This window comes from Ranitomeya imitator, chromosome 5 (genome assembly GCF_032444005.1).
Source record: "Ranitomeya imitator isolate aRanImi1 chromosome 5, aRanImi1.pri, whole genome shotgun sequence".
NCBI lineage: Eukaryota > Metazoa > Chordata > Amphibia > Anura > Dendrobatidae > Ranitomeya > Ranitomeya imitator.
Window position 1 is genome coordinate 274681178 of NC_091286.1, and position 23156 is coordinate 274704333.

Below are 23156 nucleotides of genomic sequence, written 5' to 3' on the forward strand. Positions count from 1 at the left end.
TCGGACAGCAATACGGATGTCATACGGATGTTGCGATAAAAAAATCGCATCACACTCGCATGACACTCGCATGACACTCGCATGGCACTCGCATGGCACTCGCAGACGTTACATCAGTTTTTTCGGTCCGTAAATCGGACCGTTTTTTTTCTCACACAAGTGGAGATGAGCCCTAAGTGGTAAAAAAAAATTCTAAACTTTGCTAAAAAAAAAATAAATTAAAAAAGTGCCATTTTCCGATACCCATAGCGTCTCCATTTTTCATGATCTGGGGTCAGGTGAGGGCTTTTTTTTTGTGTGCCGAGCTGAGGTTTTTAATGATATCACTTTTGTGCAGATACGGTCTTTTGATCGCCCGTTGTTGCATTTAATGCAATGTCGCGGAGACGAAAAAAACTTAATTCTGGCGTTTCAAACTTTTTTCTCGCTACGCTGTTTAGCGATCAGGTTAATGCTTTTTTTTAATTGATAGATCGGGAGATTGTGAAAGCAGTGATACCAAATATGTGTAGGTTTGATTTTTTCTTTATTGTTTTGTTTTGGATGGGACGAAAGGGGGGTGATTTAAACTTTTATATTTTTTCTTTATTTTTTCCATATTTTTAAAAACATTTTTTTTTTGCTATGCTTCAATAGCCTCCATGGGATGCTAGAAGCTGGCACCACTCAATCAGGTCAGCTACATAGCAACGATCATCAGATCGCTGCTATGTAGATGAATTACAGGCTTGCTATGAGCGCCGACCACAGGGTGGCGCTCACAGCAGGCCGGCATCAGTAATCATAGAGGTCTCAAGGACCTCTATGGTTACCATCCTGACGGATCGCCAACCCCCGATCATGTGACGGGGTCGGCGATACGCTCATTTTCGGCCTGCACGGCCGGAAGCGGTAGTTAAATGCCGCTGCTAGCATTTGACAGCGGTATTTAACTGGTTAATAGCGGCAGGTGAATCGCGATTTCACCCACCACTATCGCACCCACATGTCAGCTGTACAAAACAGCTGACATGTCGTGACTTTGATGTGGGCTCACCGCCGGAGCCTACATCAAAGGGGGAGACACGACATGCGCCGTACTAGTACGGGGCATGTCGTGAAGGGGTTAAAGCTGAAGTCTTAAACAGGTAAAGTTTTACTTTTATTCTACTTCCACATATGTAGCAAATATTTTATATGTGAATGATACAAATAGTGATGTCACAGTAAGGAAATAATGCACATAATGATATAAAGGCACAGAAATTACACACAAAAATTTCCTCATACACAATATTACCTATATATATAATTGTCTAAGGGGTACTTCCGTCTTTCTGTCCTCAACTTCCGTAACGGAAATCCCGCGTCGCTGATTGGTCTCAGCAGCTGCCTGTCATGGCTGCCGCGACCAATCAGCGATGGGCACAGTCCGATTAGTCCCTCCCCTAAAGTCACAGTGCCCGCTGCCCGCTCCATACTCCCCGCAGTCAGTATCCCCGGCGCCCACTCTATGCTCCCCGCAGTCAGTGTCCCCGGCGCCCGCTCCATACTCCCTGCAGTCAGTGTCCCCGGCACTCCGCTCCATACTCCCCGCAGTCAGTGTCCCCAGCGCCCGCACCATACTCCCCGCAGTCAGTGTCCCCGGCGCCCGCTCCATACTCCCCGCAGTCAGTGTCCCCGGCGCCCGCTCCATACTCACCTCCGGTCACCGCTCACAGAGGGTTAATGCCAGCAGTAACGGACCGCGTTATGCAGAGGGTAACGCACTCCGTATCCGCTGCTATTAACCCTGTGTGACCAAGTTTTTACTATTGATGCTGCCTATGCAGCATCAATAGTAAAAAGATGTAATGTTAAAAATAATAAAAAAACAAAAATCCTGCTATTCTCACCTTCCGTCGTCGGACGATGCGCTCGCGTCGGCCGCCATCTTCCATTCCCAGAGATGCATTGCGAACTTACCCAGAAGACTTAGCGGTCTCGCGATCCCAGGGGTGAGTATATAACTATTTTTTATTTTAATTATTTTTTTTAACAGGAAGATGGTGCACACACTGCTAAATACTGCGTTGGCAGTGTTATATACCTACGTGACTGGCCAATATACTACGTGACTGGGCAATATACTACGTGACTGGCAATATACTAGGTGACTGGGCAATATACTACGTGACTGGGCAATATACTATGTGGCTGGGCAATATACTACGTGACTGGGCAATATACTACGTGACTGGCCAATATACTACGTGGCTGGGCAATATACTACGTGGCTGGGCAATATACTACGTGGTTGGGCAATATACTACGTGGCTGGCCAATATACTACGTGGCTGGCCAATATACTACGTGACTGGCCAATATACTACGTAGCTGGGCAATATACTACGTGGTTGGGCAATATTCTACGTGGCTGGCCAATATACTACGTGGCTGGCCAATATACTACATGGACATGCATATTCTAGAATACCCGATGCGTTAGAATCGGGCCACCATCTAGTACTGTATATTTGTCCTGAAAAGAATGAAAAGTCAAATTGGCAACCCTGGCAGAGAACCTGATGTGCTGATAATCGGTATAACAAGTAACAATGGAACTCTGAAGTGTATGAATGAAGGCCTCCATTCAGTTTTCAGTTTTGCTTCTTTAACTCTCAAATGTCAACTGCTGCAGTCACTAGAGATCTAATCTTATTAAATTTATTTATGGCTATTGTTCAAGTTGATAGTTACCTACACAAGCATAAACAGATTATTTCCACTAGTGGTGGCAATAGGCTGCTAATATTTTATCTGTTGCTACAGAGATACGGTAGGCTCCTGAAATGTAATTCTTATGAAGCCCCCTACAGTAACAGCAGGATTTGGGAAGAAACCAATAAGATTTTAACAAGACATACAGTAACAGCCAGAAGTTTTTCTTTTTTTTAAGTGTGATTACTGTATATAGTCGAGCATAAGCCGACCCGAGTATAAGCCGAGACCCCCTAATTTTGCCACAAAAAACTGGGAAAACTTAATGACTCAAGTATAAGCCTAGGGTGGGAAATGCAGCAACTACTGGAAAATTTCAAAAATAAAAATAGATACCAATAAAAGTGAAATTAATTGAGACATCAGTAGGTTAATTGTTTTTGAATATCCATATTGAATCAGGAGCCCCATATAATGCTCCATACAGTTCATTATGGCCCCATAAGATGCTCCATACAAAATACACCCCATATAATGCTCCATACAGTTCATGATGGGCCCATATAATGCTCCATAAAGTTCATGATGGGCCCCATAAGATGCTTCATACAAAAATATGCCCCATATAATGCTGCACAAAGGTTGATTATGGCCCCATAAGATGCTCCACAGAAGCATTTGCCCCATACAATCCTGCATAAAGGTTGATTATGGCCCCATAAGATGCTCTATAGAAAATGTGCGCCATATAATGCTGCATGAAGGTTGATTATGGCCCCATAATAAGATTCTCCATAGAAACATTTGCCCCATGTGCTGCTGCAATTAAAAAAAAATAATGACATGCTCACCTCTTGTCCTGAGCAGGCGGGGACACTGCCGCGCACTGCTGTGTCTCCAGTCTCTCTGCAGTGACTGTTCAGGTAGAGGGCGCACACTAACCACGTCATCGCGCCCTCTGACTTGAAAGTCACAGCAGAGAGACGGAAGACACAGCAGTGCGCGGCGATGGAATGGGGTCAGGTGAATATCGCAGTGCTCACCCTCACCCACCCAACGCGGTCCCTGCTTCTCCGATGTGATGGTCTTTGACGCTGGCAGCTTGTTCCTGTGTTCAGCAGTCACTGATACTGCTCATTAAAGTAATGAATATGCGCTCCACCCCTATGGGAATGGATTCGCGTCCATATTCATTACTATAATGAGCGGTACCACGTGACCGCTGAACACAGGAAGAGCTGCGGGTGCAGGGAGAAGGTGAGTATGATTTGACAGCTGCTGCTCCCCCTCCCCCGCTGACCCCCTGAGACAATGACTTGAGTATCAGCTGAGTGGGGCACTTTCAGCCTAAAAAATGGCCTGAAAATCTCAGCTTATACTCGAGTATATATGGTAATTCTGTCTGGTTGTTGTGGTGCTATTTTCCTGGTGATTTTAGTAAACTGGAAGCAAATGGTTCTCAGCTATAAGGATGAAAATTGTGTTTGACATTGTTTTATCCCTTTATGTGTTGGTATTCACCATTTGCTGGACCAAATGTTATACATATTTTCTCATGGATAGTCGAATTTTGCCTAAAAATCTTTTTTTTTTTATTTCAGTGTTTTTCAATTAAAGCATGACAAAGACAAAGAATAAATTTATCAGCCGATGTCAGGAAGCTTATTATTCTGAAAGCAAAGTCAGGCAAAAGCCAAAATGAGATAGCTATGGAATTCAACTGCTCTCAGAGTCAAGTGTCACATATAAAAAAGAAAGAAAAAGAAGGTTATGGAACAGCTGACACACCTAGAAGTGGATGACCAAGGTAAACTTCCTTCAAAGTTGATCACATTTTTCAGAAAAAGTCAGCATCTGATATCCATAAAAGTGCTGCACAGATTTCTCATGAAATGAACAAAGAATATGGGGTTAAAGTGAGTCGCAAAACTGTGGTGTGACGGCTAAGAGCTGTAGGATTGAACGCACAAGTTCCAGTCAAGAAACATTTCATCTCTGCAAAGAACCTGAAGGTCTGACTTGAGTTTGCCAAAGAAGACAGCTAATGGTAAGAGTGATGGCAAGCACTATATATACCGCCTATTTATAAAACGTAAGGATGTAAGGTACAAAACACCTACAGAGAAACATGGTGGTAGCAATGTCATGGTTTAAGGGTTGCTTTTCTGAATTTGCCATTGGCCCTTTGCATAGAATTGATGGAGATATGGATGCTATCATGAACAAGGATATACTGGAGTGTGTAATGCTGCCACATGGTAAAACCAAAGTAGGCAGGGGCTGGAAATTCCAGCTAGACAAATGATCCTAAGCACATATCCAATTTAGTAAAAAATTGGTTAGCAAAGAAAAGTGTTCCCCTGTTGCAATGGCCAAGCCAATCACCTGATTTAAACTCTATAGAACACCTTTGGGATGAGTTAGGGCGATGAGTTGGGGGCCGTTCCTATAGCAATAAATGAATTGTTTGCAGATTTGCAAATGGAATCAAGCAAGATCCCTCACAATGTCTTGAATGACCTAGTGGCTTCAAGGCCTCGTCAGTGTGGTGCAGTAATTAAAGCAAGAGGTCATGCTACAAAATGCTAAGTTATGGCATTGTAAACAATGAATTACTCTCTATGTTGTGAGCAATAAATAGTATATGCAAAAGTTTTGGCAGTCAGTTTTCTTTAATTAAATGACCATACCTGTATTCTATAGCATTTTGGTTAAAAGTAAGATCTTGCGTGATGACAACTTCATGCACTTTCAATTCATCACCAGGAAAATGGCATCACAACCATCAGACAGAAGTTATCAGACTTTTAAATAAAATACAAAACTTTTGGTCACCATTGTACGTAGAATATAAATCAATTGTAATACATACAGCTCTGGCAAAAATTAAGAGACCACTGCAAAATGTTCAGTTTGTCTGATTTTTCTCTTTATAGGTATATTTTTGAGTAAAATGTAAGTTGTCCTTTTAGTCTATAAACCTCTGACAACATGTCTCTGAATTTCCAAGCAATACATTTTGTATTTTTTTCTGAAAAGGAGAAATGGTCAAAATAGAAAAAAAAACAGTGCTTTCAGACCTCAAATAATGCAAAGAAAACAAGTTCATAATCATTTAGAAACAACCATACTAATGTTTTAACTCAGAGTTCAGAAATCAATATTTTGTGGAATAACCATGAATTTTAATCACAGCTTTCATTCTTCTTGGCATGCATCCCACCAGTCTTTCACACTGCTTCTGGAGCAAAAATTTAAGCATTTGTTTGATGGTTTATGGCTATCCTTCATCCTCTTGATTACATTACAGAGGTTTTTAATGGGGTTCAGATCTACCCATGACAGGGTTTTGATGTGGTGATCTCTTAATTTTTGCCAGAGCTGTAGATACATTATAATTCATGATACATTAAAGATAAACCAATCACAATATATAACATTAGAGCCAATCAAAATACATTTTTAATAATGAATTACATCATTTATATAGAAAATCATGTGATTTATCAGTAGTGATGAAAAGATTCCCTGTTATACATTTTTGGACATAGTCTTTTAGCTTGGTTCCCTAACGGCATGTCTACTTGAGTAATGCTGTGGTTGATTGTTCCAGAAAGCTGAATTAGAGCAATGATACTTAATAACAGAAGTAAGAATAAAGACAGTTAAATTAAATGAACAGTGAAAGTTAAGCTATACTGTATGTAAGAAGTCAGGTAATGTTATGTAACAATGACTGTGTTGGATGAATTATTATGTTCACATACGGATATTGGATTTCAATCAAAGGTGTCTTAAAGAAACTGGAAATGTAACAATACATCTATTTGATGCACCAGTTCGGCAGAAAGGTAGCCCCTCACATAGAGTAGCTTTCCTTTTTGGGTTGTTAGGCACCCTTAGAAATATCCCCTCCTTGATGTCCATATGTACTAATATATTGAAACAGATTGTCTATATAGGAGAGTTCCTTTAAGCAAGTTTCTGAGGAACCAAGGCCTGATTCATATCAGTCCTTATGAGGGGTCAGGGTGGAGTGCAAGCTGCCTGATTCATTACGAGGAGCACACCTCTGTATGAATTAGACACCTCGCCACAATCTTACTTAGGTCAATGACTGGAGTAAAATTTGTGGCGTAAGGAACGCTGCTGCTGCTCCTTATGAATTTGACAAGTTGGAGTTGTTATGCCCCGTCATGACCCTGTCCTGCCCCAGCTCTGCCCACTTTCTTGTAGCGGGACAAAAATGGCGTGAAAATGCCAAAAGTTGCTAAATGTTTGTGCAGCTTCACGACTTTTTAAAGCTTTTCATGCCAGCATTCTGTTGAAAAAGCTTTTCTGAATCTGAGCCTAAGTGATTAAACTCCATAGTAAAGAAATAACGCACAAATATGTGTAATAAAACAAATAAACAATGGTAATAAAAAAAACCATTTTAATACCTTTTTGTTATATTGCCTATTAATATTATTATTAATATTACTGTATCCTGGTTATTTTATCCCCATGTATTAGTGGGATTTTGGTGGGTGTAAATTTTATTTGCTTTAGCTGATCCCACAGTGTTTGAAGGACATGGTCAGGCACACGAATGAAGTTTAATAGTGATGAGTTACACAAATCTTAAGATTAAACAAAAAAAATCTTCCTGGTGATACATCATTATCTGCTCCATAATTCAATATACTGCACCTATAAGGCAAATTAGTACATGCTGACAATACATTCACCAATTAAAAGTCAATGTGTATGCTAGACAACATGTTTCATAGGCGCTTGGGGGATAGCTTTACTGCACACTGTCATCGGGTCCGTACACCTGAGGACTTGACAAACTGGTTTTTGCTTTGAATTTCTTGCTGGTGGAGAAGCATATATTATGTGAGGACAGTCACTTTCTCATACAGCATTCACATTGTAAACATCATGGACATCTTGCATAAATTGTTGAAGCTTTGCTCAGACAAGAAATCTGCCATTGGTTATGGCTTTTTGACGCTTCTTACTGCAGGTGGGCAGCAGTTGTTTTCTCTGGTAGTTTTCCAGTGTCCATGCTCTGAAGATAACCTGATGTATGGATTTGTTTTTCTCTTCGCTCCCGCTCTAGTCCTTATGATCATTAGTTATTTTCTGAACAGTAGAACTTGGAAATTTTTCACCGGATGTTTTCTCAATCCGAAGAAGATGTGCCCCAATGGTTACCGTTGCCAGGGGCTGTATGTTTTCGTACAGTTGACAATGGATGCTCTCATAGTTCCTGTCATGTGGATTTCTATCGCTTTACTCCATGGATCCTTCTATACCTGTGCAATGAGTGGATGGCAGAACACAGAGTATGTGCAGCATCTGTGTAGGAACAAGTCTGAACAGTGTAAGGGACAACTCTACAAAGTGACCTGCGGCAAAGCACCAATGCCCGCCAACGATATACAGGAGATCACGCTGATTCTTCAAGCCCAGTCTCAGGTGTGTGACAAAACCTTTACAATTAATATATCAGGTGGCACCAGAGTTTGCTACTTGGTATATCTTATTGCATTAGCACAATTGGTTTTATGCATTTTTTTTTTTCGGGTACAGCTGTTAAAACTACTATATTATTGTAACCGAGAGAGTTTCCATTCCGATCTTGGATCCTACTAATCATAGAATTGGTAAGGAGAATGTACAAGCAAATGTTCTTTCCTTCTAAAGAGATGACTCAGAAGCTTCTCACTCCTGTCTTCTTCCACTGATTGCTGACAACAGCGATGACATGAAAGACTTGTCTGCTACAAGATGACAGGCGGAGGTGTCTACTGCACTTGATAGATGGGATCAAACAAGCAGATTTGTGGCAGATTGGGTGCAATTTTGAAAACCAAGAACTGTTTATACAAAAAGCCATGAGAAACATCAGTCATATGCTCATACAGATAGTATAGAAACTGCCCAAGGGGTCAACGTTATAATGAGAGTAAACGAATGAACCTTATTTTGTCTTTTGTAGTCAAACATAGAGAGTAGAGGCGCATTTGAGAGCAAATGGGGAGAATTTATCAATAAATGTTGACCATCATTATAGAGTCCACAAAGTTCATATTATGGAGTATACATTATTAGCACTATTTATTTTTTTACTTTTCTCTTCCTCTCCTCTCAGTTTACAGCAAGTATAAATTTTATTTTCTGCCTTTAAGACAGGTTATAATTTGGCAAATTTATTAAGAGACATGCATCTCTTAGGGACAACTAGTTACACTTTGAAGTAAGATTAATATATGAAACACAAGTCTTAATGAATCTGGGTGAATATTTTGTAAAGATTGCAGAACTCCACATTAAATAAATGTATAATTTGTATTTACCATATGATCGTGGCCTTTCAGTCCCCATATTAGTGTGTTTCTAGCTGCAGGATATTAACCATATTCTTTGATCACGGACTGCTAAACCCCTGATTAAACATAAACATGAGGAATGCATATATGTCAAGAGTTTCACACATCATTGAGTATCATTCGATCATAGACAGACAAGCCCCTGATGAATCATGTCAGCAATGAAGGCGAAACATATAAGGCTTTGAACTGGGTCAACAGATAAGTAGCAATAAGTTAAGCTAGCTAGGTAACTCTTCTGAATCTGTAGCTTGCTCTCTTTTATTAGACACTTTTCCTTTTTTAATATCTTAGAGCAAGGAAAGCAGCTAATAAATGAAATTCTAGGAGCAGCAGTGTGCCGCTAAACAATAGCACAAAGCTATGCAAACAGTTTGAAGTACTGTAGTGTCCAATGCCTCCGAACTCAGTACATGAAGTAAACAATTGTTGACCTTTATCGGACACCCAACAAACCAGGAACAACGACTTCTTCCTGTTTCATGGGTATTCCTTGAGTGTCAGATACTTGTTGATTTGACCTTAACCTGGAATCTTACTCAACCGGTTTTACATGTCTAGTCTAGCACAACTTTTACCTGTTAAATGTGCACCATTCAATGTACTGTACACAAGCATATAAGGGGATTCCATAAATAATCTGTAATAGAACAAAGTTATTATGTAATAGAACAGTTATTATTGCTTTTGCTCAGTTGTTTTGGGTCCAAAATTGTGACTTCTATGTCAGTTCATTAGTCTGCAGGCAGTTTTACAATTCTTTTCCTTGAAGTATATGGTGACCGTCCATAGTAGAATTATACAACCACATTAGCATCAAGTAACTATAACTCCTAAAAGGTGTATTCCCAGAACTGAAAGGTAACCCATGGATAAGAAATAATTACTGATTGCTCAGACATCACCAATCCTGAGAATAGGGCTTTGGATCTTAAGAACGCATGTTGTGTGCAAGCGTGCGCCTGCTCAACCTCCACTCAATTAATCAATTGTGGGATTTCCGTAAAAAGCCGAGTACATCATTTGAATAGAGCAGAGGTCCAGTATATGCACCCTTACTAAATTCAAGACATGGCTCTACACTGAAGAGGCTGATAGACGCGTCCTGTAGCATGCCTCAATCTGGCGCCATTTTTAAACAGGAGTAGCATGTAGAAAACTAGGCTAACAAGGTGCTTTAGCTTCAGAAATTGATCAAATGCTGTAGAACGTCCACTAATATATTTGGAATACTCATATTCAGGTTTTTAATACATTTGAAAAGAAAAAGGAAAATAGTCATTCCATTCAATTTAGTTTGTTTCAGTTTTTAAAATAGCTAAATTGCTTCCTAATGTGTGATTGCTATGATGTCCACTGAAGGGCACTGTTACACTGTTTCATCCTTATGACTTTAAAATCATCAGTTCAGTAATAGTACCTTTCGTTATCTACAGATCAATTAATTTTCCCAAGGGGCCGCATGAGAGACCATGACGGTTGTGGAGGGCCAAACCAATAGGCTGAAATTAATTCTGCTCAATATTAATAATACCTTATTAATTATTATTATTTTATATTAATAATAATTGTTTCACTTAATATTGAGCAGAATTAACCTCTTCAAGACCTTGGGTTTTTCCGTTTTTCGCCTTCCTTCTTCCCAGAGCCATAACTTTTTTAATTTTCTGTCAATATGGCCATGTGAAGGCTTATTTTTTGCGGGACAAGTTGTAGTTTTGAATAACGCCATTGGTTTTACCTTATCATGCACTGGAAAACAGGAAGAAGGAATATAAATATAAACCAGCTCACCCGTGATGCATAAGCCGAGGTTCGGGAGCACGGACCCGCTGTGTCCAGGCGTGCAGAATCCAAAAGAAGAAAATGTCCAGCTTCACCGAATCCTTGAAAAAAGTTTTCTTTATTCACAAACTTAAACATGGAGGATACAAGCTTCAGCACAAACCATAGTCATGATTAAGGGATCTTAGTCTCTCCAGAAACGCATTGAGATTCTTACCCATATGGTTTGTGCTGAAGTTTGTATCCTCCATGTTTAAGTTTGTAAATAAAGAAAACTTTTTTTTCGCGGATTCGGTGAAGCTGGACATTTTCCTCTACTGGAAAACAGGACAAAAATTCTAAGTGCAGTGAAAATGCAAAAAAAAATGCAATTCCACAATTGATTTTTTTTTTTACCAAGTTCGCTAAGTGCTAAACTTAACCTGATATTCGGATTCTGGAGGTGACCACGAGTTTGCAGACACCAAACACATCTAGGTTCTTTTTTATTTAAGTGGCAGAAAAAAGTCCAAAGTTTGCTAAAAAAAATGTTGACATTTTACGAGACCTGTAGCGTCTCCACTTGTTGGTATTTGTGGCTCGTTGAGGGCTTATTTTTTGCGTGCCTAGCTGACGTTTTTTTTAATACCATTTTGACGTAGATCTGATTTTCTGATCACCTGTTATTGCATGTTATTGCAATGTTGTGGCAAGCAAAAAGACATAATTCTGGACATAATTCTGGTTCACCGATCGGATTAATTGTTTTTATATATTGATAGATCAGAAGTTTCTGAATGCGTCAAAATCAAATATGGGTAGGTTTGTTTTTTTATTGTTTTATTTTGAATTGTGCGAAAGGGGGGTGATTTGAACTTTTATATTTTTAAAAAATTGTAAAAAACTTTTTTTTTTACTTTACACTGGCTTCAATATTCTCCTTGAGAGAATAGAAGCTATGATGGTTCCATCACCTGGGCTACACACAGCAGGACTGCAGCCCTGCTGTGTGTAGCTAAAATGATCACCTGCTATGAACGCCAGCCACAGGGCAGTGCTCATAGCATTGCGGCAATGACAACCACAGGGATCTCCTGCAGACCCCAGATTGTCATGCCAACCCACTGGCGACCTGCTGTCATGTGACATTGGCACCCAGGGCCGGACTGGCCATCTGGCAATTCTGGTACCTGTTGGCACCAATGGGCGAGATTAGTGACGCTCTTCCGGGGTGGCCATGTTAAAAGCTGCTGTCGGAAATTGATAGTGGCATTTAAGATGTTAACAGCCGCGGTGGATTGCGATTCCACCTTCGTCTGTTAGAGGCAAATGACAGCTGATCAGATCAGCTGTCATGTGCAGGAAAACATGCAAGCTCAGAGCCAGAACCCGCATAGAGTGCAGGGACACAACCTATGACGTACCAATAAGTCATAGGTCATGAAGTATGTTGATCTCCCCTATATATAGCATGGAGGAAAAAGGTTGTAGTGGTCTGTGGAGCACTGAGATATGGGATAAATGTAGGGACAGCAATCTGGTTAACGATCTCCCCAACACGTTTCGATAGCATAACACTATCTTCATTAGGTAGTACCGGGCTGTACTGAATTCACACTTGTCAGCTTCAGGACCTGCGGTGACGTGTATCCTGTTTCCTGATCATGTGACCAGAACCCGGAAGTGCTGGCTAGCAGTGGCAGTGCACGGCAGTCTCCAACGGTCCTTAGGGATCATCAATTCAAGTGCAAACTGGGGTTGTGCAGGGGTGCCCAACCCCATTAGGTGAGTGGGCACTTTGCCCTTGTTTGATATAATTCACTAAATCACCAGATTTACACATTTTGCGCTCCTTGTTTTTGATCTCATTGCATACTATATAGTATGAGCCCACACATAGCACTCTCTATATACCAAATGAGCCCACACACATCACCCTCTATATAAAGAATGATCCCCGAAACAGTCTTCTATGAACACTATGAGCACCAACATAGACCCCCATATATGCACTATGAACCCCACATAGCATCCATATATACAGTATGAGCCCCCACATAGCCTCCCTATAAAAAGAAGGAGCCCCCACTCAGTACCCCTATTTACAGTTTGACCCCCCACATAGCCTCCCTATGTACAGTACAAGTCCTCATATAGCCCCTATATATGAGTCCTTACATAGCCCCCTATTTACAATATGAGCACTCACATAGCCTATCTATATACAGTATGATCCCCCACATAATCCTCTTATTTACAGTGGGTACATAAAGTATTCAGACCCCTTTAAATGTTTCACTCTTTGTTTCATTGCAGCCATTTGGTAAATTCAAAACAGTTTATTTTTTTCTCATTAGTGTACAATCTGCACCACATCTTGACTGAAAAATCAAACAGAAATTTAGAAATTTTTGCAAATTTATTAAAAAAGAATAAACAAAATATCACATGGTCATAAGTGTTCAGACCCTTTGCTTAAACACTCATATTTAAGTTACATGTTGTCCATTTCCTTGTGATCCTCCTCGAGATGGTTCTACTCCTTCATTGGAGTCTAGCTGTGTTTCATTAAACTTGATTTGGAAAGGAACACACCTGTCTATGTAAGACCTCAAAGCTCACAGTGGATGTAAGACCTCAAAGCTCACAGTGGATGTTAGACCAAATGAGAATCATGATTTCAAAGGAAGTGGCCAAGGAGCTCAGAGACAGAATTGTGGCAAGGCACAGATCCGGCCAAGGTCACAAAAGAATTTATGCAGTACTAAAGGTTCCTAAGAGCACAGTGGCCTCCACAATCCTTCAATGGAAGAAGTTTTGGACCACCAGAAGTCTTCCTAGACCTGGCTGTCCAGCCAAACAGAGCAGTCGTAGGAGAAGAGCCTTGGTGAGAGAGGTAAAGGCGAACCCCAAGATAACTGTGGCAGAGCTCCAGAGATGCAGTAGGGAGATGGGAGAAAGTTCCACAACGTCAACTATCACTGCAGTCCTCCACCAGTTGGACCTTTATGGCAGAGTGGCCCGACAGAAGCATCTCCTCAGTGCAAGACATAGTAAAGCCTGCATAGAGTTTGCTAAAAAACACATAAAGGTCTCTCAGACTATAAGAAATAAGATTCTCTGGTCTGATGCGTCGAAGATACACCTTTTTGGTGATAATTCTAAGTGGTATGTGTGGAGAAAACCAGGCACTGCTCATCATCTGAACAATACAATCCCAACAGAGAAACATGGTGGTGGCAGCATCATGTTATGGGGGTGTTTTTCAGCAGCAGCAGCAGGGACAGGACAACTGGTTGCCATTGAAGGAAACATGAATGCTGCCAAGTACAGAGATATCCTGGATGAAAACCTCTTACAGAGTGCTCTGGACCTCAGACTTGGCCGAAGGTTTACCTTCTAACAAGACAATAAGTCTAAGCACACAGCTAAAATAATAAAGGAGAGGCTTCAGAACAACTCTGTGACCATTCTTGACTGGCCCAGCCAGAGCCCTGACCTAAACCCAATTGAGCATCTCTGGAGAGACCTGAAAATGGCTGTCCACCAATGTTCACCATCCAAACTGACGGAACTGGAGAGGATCTGCAAGGAAGAATGGCAGAGGATCCCTAAATCCAGGTATGAAAAACTTGTTGCATCATTCCCAAGAAGACTCATGGCTGTACTAGCTCAAAAGGGGCTTCTACTCAATACTGAGCATGAATACTTATGACCATGTGATATTTCAGTTTTTCTTTTTTAATAAATTTGCAAAATGTCTACATTTCTGGTTTTTCTTCAGTCAAAATGGGGTGAAGAGTGTACATTAATAAGAAAAAATGTACTTTTTTGAATTTACCAAATGGCTGCAATGAAACAAAGAGTGAAAAATTGAAAGGGATTTGATTACCTTCCATACCCACAATATAGACACATGTTCCCCACACGCATTGATATATATATATAAAGAAAACAATCAAAACAAATAACATGCTCACCTTGCTCCCATTCTTCCCGCATTTGCTTTGAGCACCTACATTCCACACAGCAGACACAATGTAATCATCGTGTTTGCTGTCTTACACACTGAAAGGAGGAAGAAGATATTGGCAGGTTTTTCCTTCACCGTTATATTCACTGTTCCCTGCATTCTGAGGAAGCCGATAGGGGTGAAATCAGGATACCGGGCAAGGGAGGGCAGCGCAATGGTGCGGCTAGTGTTTTCAGCTCTTTGTCTGTCTCGGTCTCGGAACAGCAAGAAGGCCGGATGTGGCCTGCAGGCCGCACTTAGCACTAGTTTGTGGTTGAGGAACCAGCCTTAATTCATAGTTACAGTTTCCGTGAATTTAGGGCATGCACTCTGCCAATAGAATTGCAGGGAAGAGTTACTGTATTTAATCATCAGCCGCATAGAAACTGTCAGTCTCATAGATATATACATTCGAGTGCTGTTCCATCTAAACACCTGTTCACTGTGGTCATCTGGTAAAAAGGGACAGCTGCTCAAGGTCACTGTTTTACTGATGGAGGGGGTCTCAGCAGTGGAAACCCCAGCAAGCAAACCTTTTTTTTACCTATATTGTGTATCGTTGAAGGTGACATGTTATTAGTGTGCAACACCCTTCTCAATCACTACTGTTTTTATAGAAAAAGATTGTGATAACAGACATATACAGTGAGGAAAAAAAGTATTTGATATACTGCCGATTTTGCAAGTTTTCCCATCTACAAAGAATGGAGAGGTCTGTAATTTTTATCGTAGGTGCACCTCAACTGTGAGAGACAGATTCTAAAAATAAAAGACAGAAAATCACATTTTTATTTACTTAATTTGCATTTTATTGCATTAAATAAGTATTTGATCATGTACCAGCCAGCCAGGTATGGGAGAAGGTCATGTGGCTAGATCAGACCAAAATAGAACTTTTTGGCATCAACTCCACTCACCGTGTTTGGATAAAGAAGGATGAGTAGAACCCAAAGAACACTGTCCCAACCGTGAAGCACGGTGGGGGAAACATCTTACTTCGGTGGTGCTTTTCTGCAAAGGGGACAGGACGAGTGCACCGTATTGAAGAAAGGATGGATGGACTCGTGTATAGCAAGATTTTGGCCAACAACCTCATTCCCTCAGTAAGAGCATTGAAGATGGGTCGTGGCTGGATTTTCCAGCATGACAATGACCCAAAACAGACAGCCAGGGCAACTAAGGAGTTGCTCCATAGGAAGCATTTCAAGGTCCTGGAGTGGCCTAGCCAGTCTCCAGACGTGAACCCAATAGAAAATCTTTGGAGTGAGCTGAATCTCAATGTTGCCCAGCGACATCCCCAAAACCTGAAAGTTCTGGAGAAGACCTGTATAGATGAGTGGGCCAAAATCCCTGCTGCAGGGGGTACAAACTTGGTCAAGCACTAAAGAAAACGTATGACCTCTGTAATTGCAAACAAAGGTTTCTGTACCGAATATTAAGTTCTGTTTTTCTATTTTATCAAATACGTATTTCATGCAATAAAATGCAAATCAATTATGTAGAAATCATTCAAAGTGATTTTCTGGATTTTTTTGAAAGATTCTGTCTCTCACACTTGAAGTGTACCCACGATTTAAATGACAGATGTCTCCATTCTTTGTAGGTGGGCATACTTGCAAAATCGGCAGTGTATCAAATACTTATATTCCCCCCTGTATGTGAAAATATCAACTGGATAATAGGCATATATGTGCGCAAATATCATTTCAGAAAAACCTAAGTTATATTGATGAACGTTCATTAAAACTGGACATGAGGTTTTTTGCTATCTCCTCTTCCCTTCTTGAAACAGACTACTGCAGATTATGATGATTTATATTTATATGCACTTGCCCTCCATACTAGCGATTCATCATGAAATCAGTCTTATAAAATCCTCTCATATCCTGCAGTGACTCATCTTTAATTTGATGATCAATGTAAAGTATTCTGGCTAATAAACATAATATGTATCTTTTTGTTCTCTTGAATTTTCCAGGTTATAGGCTGGTGTCTCATTGCGGTTCTGGCTTCAGTTTCTCTTCTCTGTACGTGTTGGTCTAGTTGTAATTCTAAAGTAAGTGCCATCCAAATGTCATTCTGGAGAATTTATATTGAAAAGGAAAAAGATAAGTTTGATCAACTCGCTCAGGAATATGCAAACAAACTTGCGGAAAGGAATCTTAGAAGTTTCTTTGAAAACAAAGAACCAACAGAATTTGACCTGCCCAATAACAAGGCTTGGGAAAAGATCTCTGCACTTTATACTTTTAATCCAGATCACCAATACTACAGTACCCTCCACAAATTTGTGGAACATGGAGACAACGAAAATTTCAATACAAAAGAAGTAATGATGGAATTTGTAGACGCACCGGTCTGATGAGCTTTAGGACTTCAAAGAAGAATATGATTATGCTTCAAAGTTTAATGTACAAATTGATGTGTTCTACATCACTGCATCAAAACACAATACAATAATATTTCTGCATCTTATTTTCTCACCTTTTTTTCTTACGAAATGTACAATAGCCAATAACCTTGTTTTCTCTACTGAAACACATTCAGTGATATTATCTGAGGTCAGAAGAATTTATCACTTGAAAACAGCGCCACCCTTGTCCATGTGATGTTGCTGGTATGAAATCTCAGCCCAACTCATTAGCTAAGCATCAATACTAGCCACAATGTATGGAATGAATGCATGATAACTTGTACATAAAAAAGTATTGTTTTATAAAAAGTAAAAAAAACAAACATTTACAAATATGTATTTGTGGACTTTGTTCTATTCACTTAACATAGCACACGGAAAACAGGTAAAATTGTTATTCTCCTATATGACAACTCAAAATACTCAACAGGAAATTATATTGTATTACTACTAGCGATTAGAGAATAGTGAAATATTCGGATTCGGAAAAATCGGCACAAATAATTTCTAATATCTGTGTATTTGTACTGAATAACGAATTAAATGCAAGTCAACGGGAAATCCAAATATTTTTTTGCTTGGCCCAACAAACAGGTCCAAGGGCATGGGGAAAAAGCTGAAATGGATGAGAAAGAGCTAAAACTAAATGGGAACAGCATGGAGAAGATGCCTGCATGCCATTCTGACTCACATATGGTATCTGGGGATAATGTTGTCAGAGTATTGTGCTGGTTTTACAGCTTTACCAAAGCTTACCAAACCAAACCTAATTTAAAAAAAATATATATACTTCTCCTTTAGCATATGTTCACAAGGAGCATTTTGGCTTTAGTTTTTCCTTTTACATTTGTGAGGGCTCTCACTCCTACATTTGGGAGGTCCCTCCATCATTCCAAATTGTTAGCTAGATAGTGGAATATATATTTCCCATCACTTAATAATGCCAGCTAAAACATGCCCATTTGAATCTTGGGCTTCAGCTGCCACGACCATCATGTTCACTGCCATGTCATAATGCGGCTCTCGCTTCACATTTTCAGAGTGCCGGCAGGTGCCGTGAAACCTGAGCTCGGGAAGAGTCATCAGGTGGCCCTGTATAATACATTTGGGAGAGCTCTCACTCCTACATTTGGAAGGTCCCTCTGTCATTCAAAATTGTTAACTAGATAGTGGAATACATATTCCCCATCACTTTACAATGCCAACTAAAACATGCCCATTTGAATTTTGGGCTTCGCCTGCCACCACCACCACTTTCAATGGCATGTCATTATATGGCCCCTGCCTCACATTTTCAGAGGGCCAGCAGGTGCTGTGAAACCTGAGTTTTGTGAGCTCCACAGTTCGTTTTGGCCACTGGATCCCAATGGAACCACTGTCATAGTGGGTGAAGCCGCTGTAAGGTGAATATCCGAGCTGAGATCTCATCTCCCAAGATCTTGGTGCTGAAATCTCCATCTGTGCATGCGCTGCGGCCATTTTCCAGGAGTCCACTGCACAGGAAACCATGGAACTGTGGGGGCTCTGGCCTTTCACAAAATGTCGTCAGAGCCCCCTGCAGCACCAGAGACACCCACAGCAGCACCGGACACCCCCATAGCACCGCTGGGCACCCTGCAGCGCTGGACATAAGCAGTAGCACCGGACACCTGCAGCATAACCGGACACCCTTATTCCAGCCTGCGGCCTGCAGCATCATCCCACTCCTGCCTCCTCCAGCAGTGCCCCTGGGACAACGCTTCACTGCAGCCACCACCCCCGGTAAGCAATAAGATGCATGGATTATAAGAAGCACTACCATTTTATTTAAAAAAGTTTTTTTCCTATTTTTCTCCTCAAAATTTGGGGTGCATCTTATAATCCGGAGCGTCTAATGATCCGAAAAACACAGTATTTAGTTACAGTAGGGTTCATGTTTATTTTGCTTCTTGTAGGTTTTGACCTGCTTAAAATGTACAGAAACTCGCCAATTCTTCACAACCATTTTTTTTTACTAAAATGTACAAAATATAAGGAAGCGACAATTTAATAAAGAGACACAAGACTCACTTAGGAGCCTGGAAAAGCCAGCAACGGTCTTTGTCCAGCACCGGACAATGTAAAGTGCTAATGAATATGTATGCCCTACCTAACTAACAATTTGGGAAGAGACATACATGCTGACAAGGGACAACTGAACACTGCGCTTGGACAACAAACTGGACATGGCTCCTGACTGTTGTGTCTATGCAACTGCAGGTTGTGGGCCATAGACATCAGCGCCTCCTTCCTGGACAGCAGATTTGGAAGGACGTAACACAGGGGAAGGGCATATTATTAGTCTGTGTAAGGCTGAAACCTGAAGAAGTGTGTGGAGCATATTAATGCATTGATGTTCCACAATGTCCAAGTACAGACATAAAAATCAATATCAGGCTCCCAGACACACGCTTAGAGAGGCCGTGATAAGGGAAACACAATAAAAAAGTTCTAATAATAGAATATATAGAGATTGATAGTAGAAATTTGACAGTTGCACAATGTACAAAGGTTTCCAAAAATTACTCAATAGGTCTGTATCATACACGTTGAAAGAGACAATGATAGGGACCTCACAATAAATTTTGCAGTTACCGTATATACTCGAGTATAAGCCGACCCCCTAATTTTGCCACAAAAAACTGGGAAAACTTATTGACTCGAGTATAAGCCTAGGGTGGAAATGCAGCATTTACTGGTGAATTTCAAAAATAAAAATAGATCATTCTTGCCCCATAGCTGTGCTATATAGTGCTCTGCATGTTCATTATTACCCCATAGCTGTGCCATATAGTGCTCTGCACCGTTCATTATTGCCCCATAGCTGTGCCATATAGTGCTCTGCACCGTTCATATTTCCCCATAGCTGTGCCAAATAGTGCTCTGCACCGTTCATATTTCCCCATAGCTGTGCCATATAGTGCTCTGCACCGTTCATTATTGCCCCATAGCTGTGCCATATAGCGCTCTGCACCGTTCATATTGCCCCATAGCTGTGCCATATAGCGCTCTGCACCGTTCATATTGCCCCATAGCTGTGCCATATAGTGCTCTGCACCGTTCATATTTCCCCATAGCTCTGCCATATAGTGCTCTGCACCGTTCATATTGCCCCATAGCTCTGCCATATAGTGCTCTGCACCGTTCATATTGCCCCATAGCTCTGCCATATAGTGCACTGCACCGTTCATATTTCCCCATAGCTCTGCCACATAGTGCTCTGCCCCGTTCATATTGCCCCATAGCTGTGCCATATAGTGCTCTGCACCGTTCATATTTCCCCATAGCTGTGCCCCATATAGTGCTCTGCACCGTTCATATTGCCCCATAGCTGTGCCATATAGTGCTCTGCACCGTTCATATTTCCCCATAGCTGTGCCATATAGTGCTCTGCACCGTTCATATTTCCCCATAGCTGTGCCCCATATAGTGCTCTGCACCGTTCATATTGCCCCATAGCTGTGCCATATAGTGCTCTGCACGTTCATATTTCCCCATAGCTGTGCCATATAGTGCTCTGCACCGTTCATATTTCCCCATAGCTGTGCCCCATATAGTGCTCTGCACCGTTCATATTGCCCCATAGCTGTGCCATATAGTGCTCTGCACCTTTCATATTTCCCCATAGCTGTGCCATATAGTGCTCTGCACCGTTCATATTTCCCCATAGCTGTGCCCCATATAGTGCTCTGCACCGTTCATATTTCCCCATAGCTGTGCCATATAGTGCTCTGCACCGTTCATATTTCCCCATAGCTGTGCCCCATATAGTGCTCTGCACCGTTCATATTGCGTCATAGCTGTGCCATATAGTGCTCTGCACCGTTCATATTTCCCCATAGCTGTGCCCCATATAGTGCTCTGCACCGTTCATATTGCCCCATAGCTGTGCCATATAGTGCTCTGCACCGTTCATTATTGCCCCATAGCTGTGCCATATAGTGCTCTGCACCGTTCATATTTCCCCATAGCTGTGCCATATAGTGCTCTGCACCATTCATATTGCCCCATAGCTGTGCCATATAGTGCTCTGCACCGTTCATATTTCCCCATAGCTCTGCCATATAGTGATCTGCACCGTTCATATTGCCCCATAGCTCTGCCATATAGTGCTCTGCACCGTTCATATTGCCCCATAGCTGTGCCATATAATGCTCTGCACCGTTCATATTTCCCCATAGCTCTGCCACATAGTGCTCTGCACCGTTCATATTGCCCCATAGCTGTGCCATATAGTGCTCTGCACCGTTCATATTTCCCCATAGCTGTGCCCCATATAGTGCTCTGCACCGTTCATATTGCCCCATAGCTGTGCCATATAGTGCTCTGCGCCGTTCATTATTGCCCCATATCTGTGCCATATAGTGCTCTGCACCGTTCATATTGCCCCATAGCTGTGCCATATAGTGCTCTGCACCGTTCATATTTCCCCATAGCTGTGCCCCATATAGTGCTCTGCACCGTTCATATTGCCCCATAGCTGTGCCATATAGTGCTCTGCACCGTTCATATTTCCCCATAGCTGTGCCATATAGTGCTCTGCACCGTTCATATTTCCCCATAGCTGTGCCATATAGTGCTCTGCACCGTTCATATTTCCCCATAGCTGTGCCCCATATAGTGCTCTGCACCGTTCATATTGCCCCATAGCTGTGCCATATAGTGCTCTGCACCGTTCATATTTCCCCATAGCTGTGCCCCATATAGTGCTCTGCACCGTTCATATTGCCCCATAGCTGTGCCATATAGTGCTCTGCATCGTTCATATTTCCCCATAGCTGTGCCCCATATAGTGCTCTGCACCGTTCATATTGCCCCATAGCTGTGCCATATAGTGCTCTGCACCGTTCATATTTCCCCATAGCTGTGCCATATAGTGCTCTGCACCGTTCATATTTCCCCATAGCTGTGCCATATAGTGCACTGCACCGTTCATATTTCCCCATAGCTGTGCCATATAGTGCTCTGCACCGTTCATATTTCCCCATAGATCTCCACATAAATCTCTGCCATTGCCGCTGCTGCTGCAGTAAAAAAAAAAAAGCCATACTCACCTCTCTTGCTTGCAGCTCCCGGCGTCCGGTCCCGGCGTCTCTCAGCTCTGACTGATCAGGCAGAGGGCGGCGCGCACACTATATGCGTCATAGCGCCCTCTGACCTGCACAGTCAGAGCGCAGAGACGCCGGGAAAACAGAGCGGCGCCGGGAAGATGGAGCGACGCCAGGCGGCCGGAACGTGGACAGGTAAATATGCGATACTTACCTGCTCCCGGCGTCCGGCTCCTTCTCCCGGACAGCTGATCTTCGGTGCCGCAGCTTCTTCCTCTATCAGCGGTCACCGTTACCGCTGAGTAGAGAAATTAATATGTGGCTCCACCCCTATGGGAGGTGGAGCCGCTTATTCATTTCTCTAATAAGCGGTCCCACGTGACCGCTGAACAGTGGAAGAGCTGCAGCACCGAAGACCGTGGGACAGGCGGGGAGCGCCAGGATCGCTGGAAGCAGGTATGTATGCCTCAGCGCCCTCACCCCCTCACCCGCCGACCCTGCCACCCACCTTGACTCGAGTATAAGCCAAGAGAGGCACATTCAGCCCAAAAATTTGGGCTGAAAATCTCGGCTTATACTCGAGTATATACGGTATTATATTTGCTTGACAGAGGGGGTACGAGTTTCACCATTGCACAATGTACAAAGGTTAACAAATTTAAAAACATTACCCATGTAATGTGATTTCAAGAACAAAATGGGTTTGGATAGTAAGGGATGGATGTTGAGACAACTTCCAAAAAAGAACATATGGGCTGCATTTACAGTATGTTGGGTTGCTGTTATTCATAAGGCTTACAAAGTCAGAGGTTTGCATATCTCTGCATGCTTTGAGCCAGTCG

General features: G+C 41.8%; 2 protein-coding genes across 2 annotated transcripts in view; one reads left to right on the forward strand and one right to left on the reverse strand.

The window, feature by feature from the left end:
• The window catches only part of TRAPPC3L (trafficking protein particle complex subunit 3L), a 180900-nt gene that overhangs the window by 39087 nt on the left and 118657 nt on the right, over positions 1–23156 (reverse strand). The gene's annotated exons all lie outside the window — the stretch shown is intronic.
• On the forward strand, positions 7543–17586 carry CALHM5 (calcium homeostasis modulator family member 5). Its single transcript, XM_069726176.1, has 2 exons — positions 7543–8145; positions 16814–17586. The coding sequence occupies exons 1-2, from the start codon at positions 7606–7608 to the stop codon at positions 17195–17197; spliced, it is 924 nt and encodes a 307-aa protein (XP_069582277.1). The 5' UTR covers positions 7543–7605; the 3' UTR covers positions 17198–17586.

What these genes read in the sequence shown, in the direction of transcription:
- CALHM5 (XM_069726176.1), top strand. Translation starts at nt 7,606, where the DNA reads ATGGACATCTTGCATAAATTGTTGAAGCTTTGCTCAGACAAGAAATCT. An exon ending in TTCTTCAAGCCCAGTCTCAG is followed by an intron (nt 8,146 to 16,813) that starts GTGTGTGACAAA and finishes TGAATTTTCCAG; the next exon opens with GTTATAGGCTGGTGTCTCAT.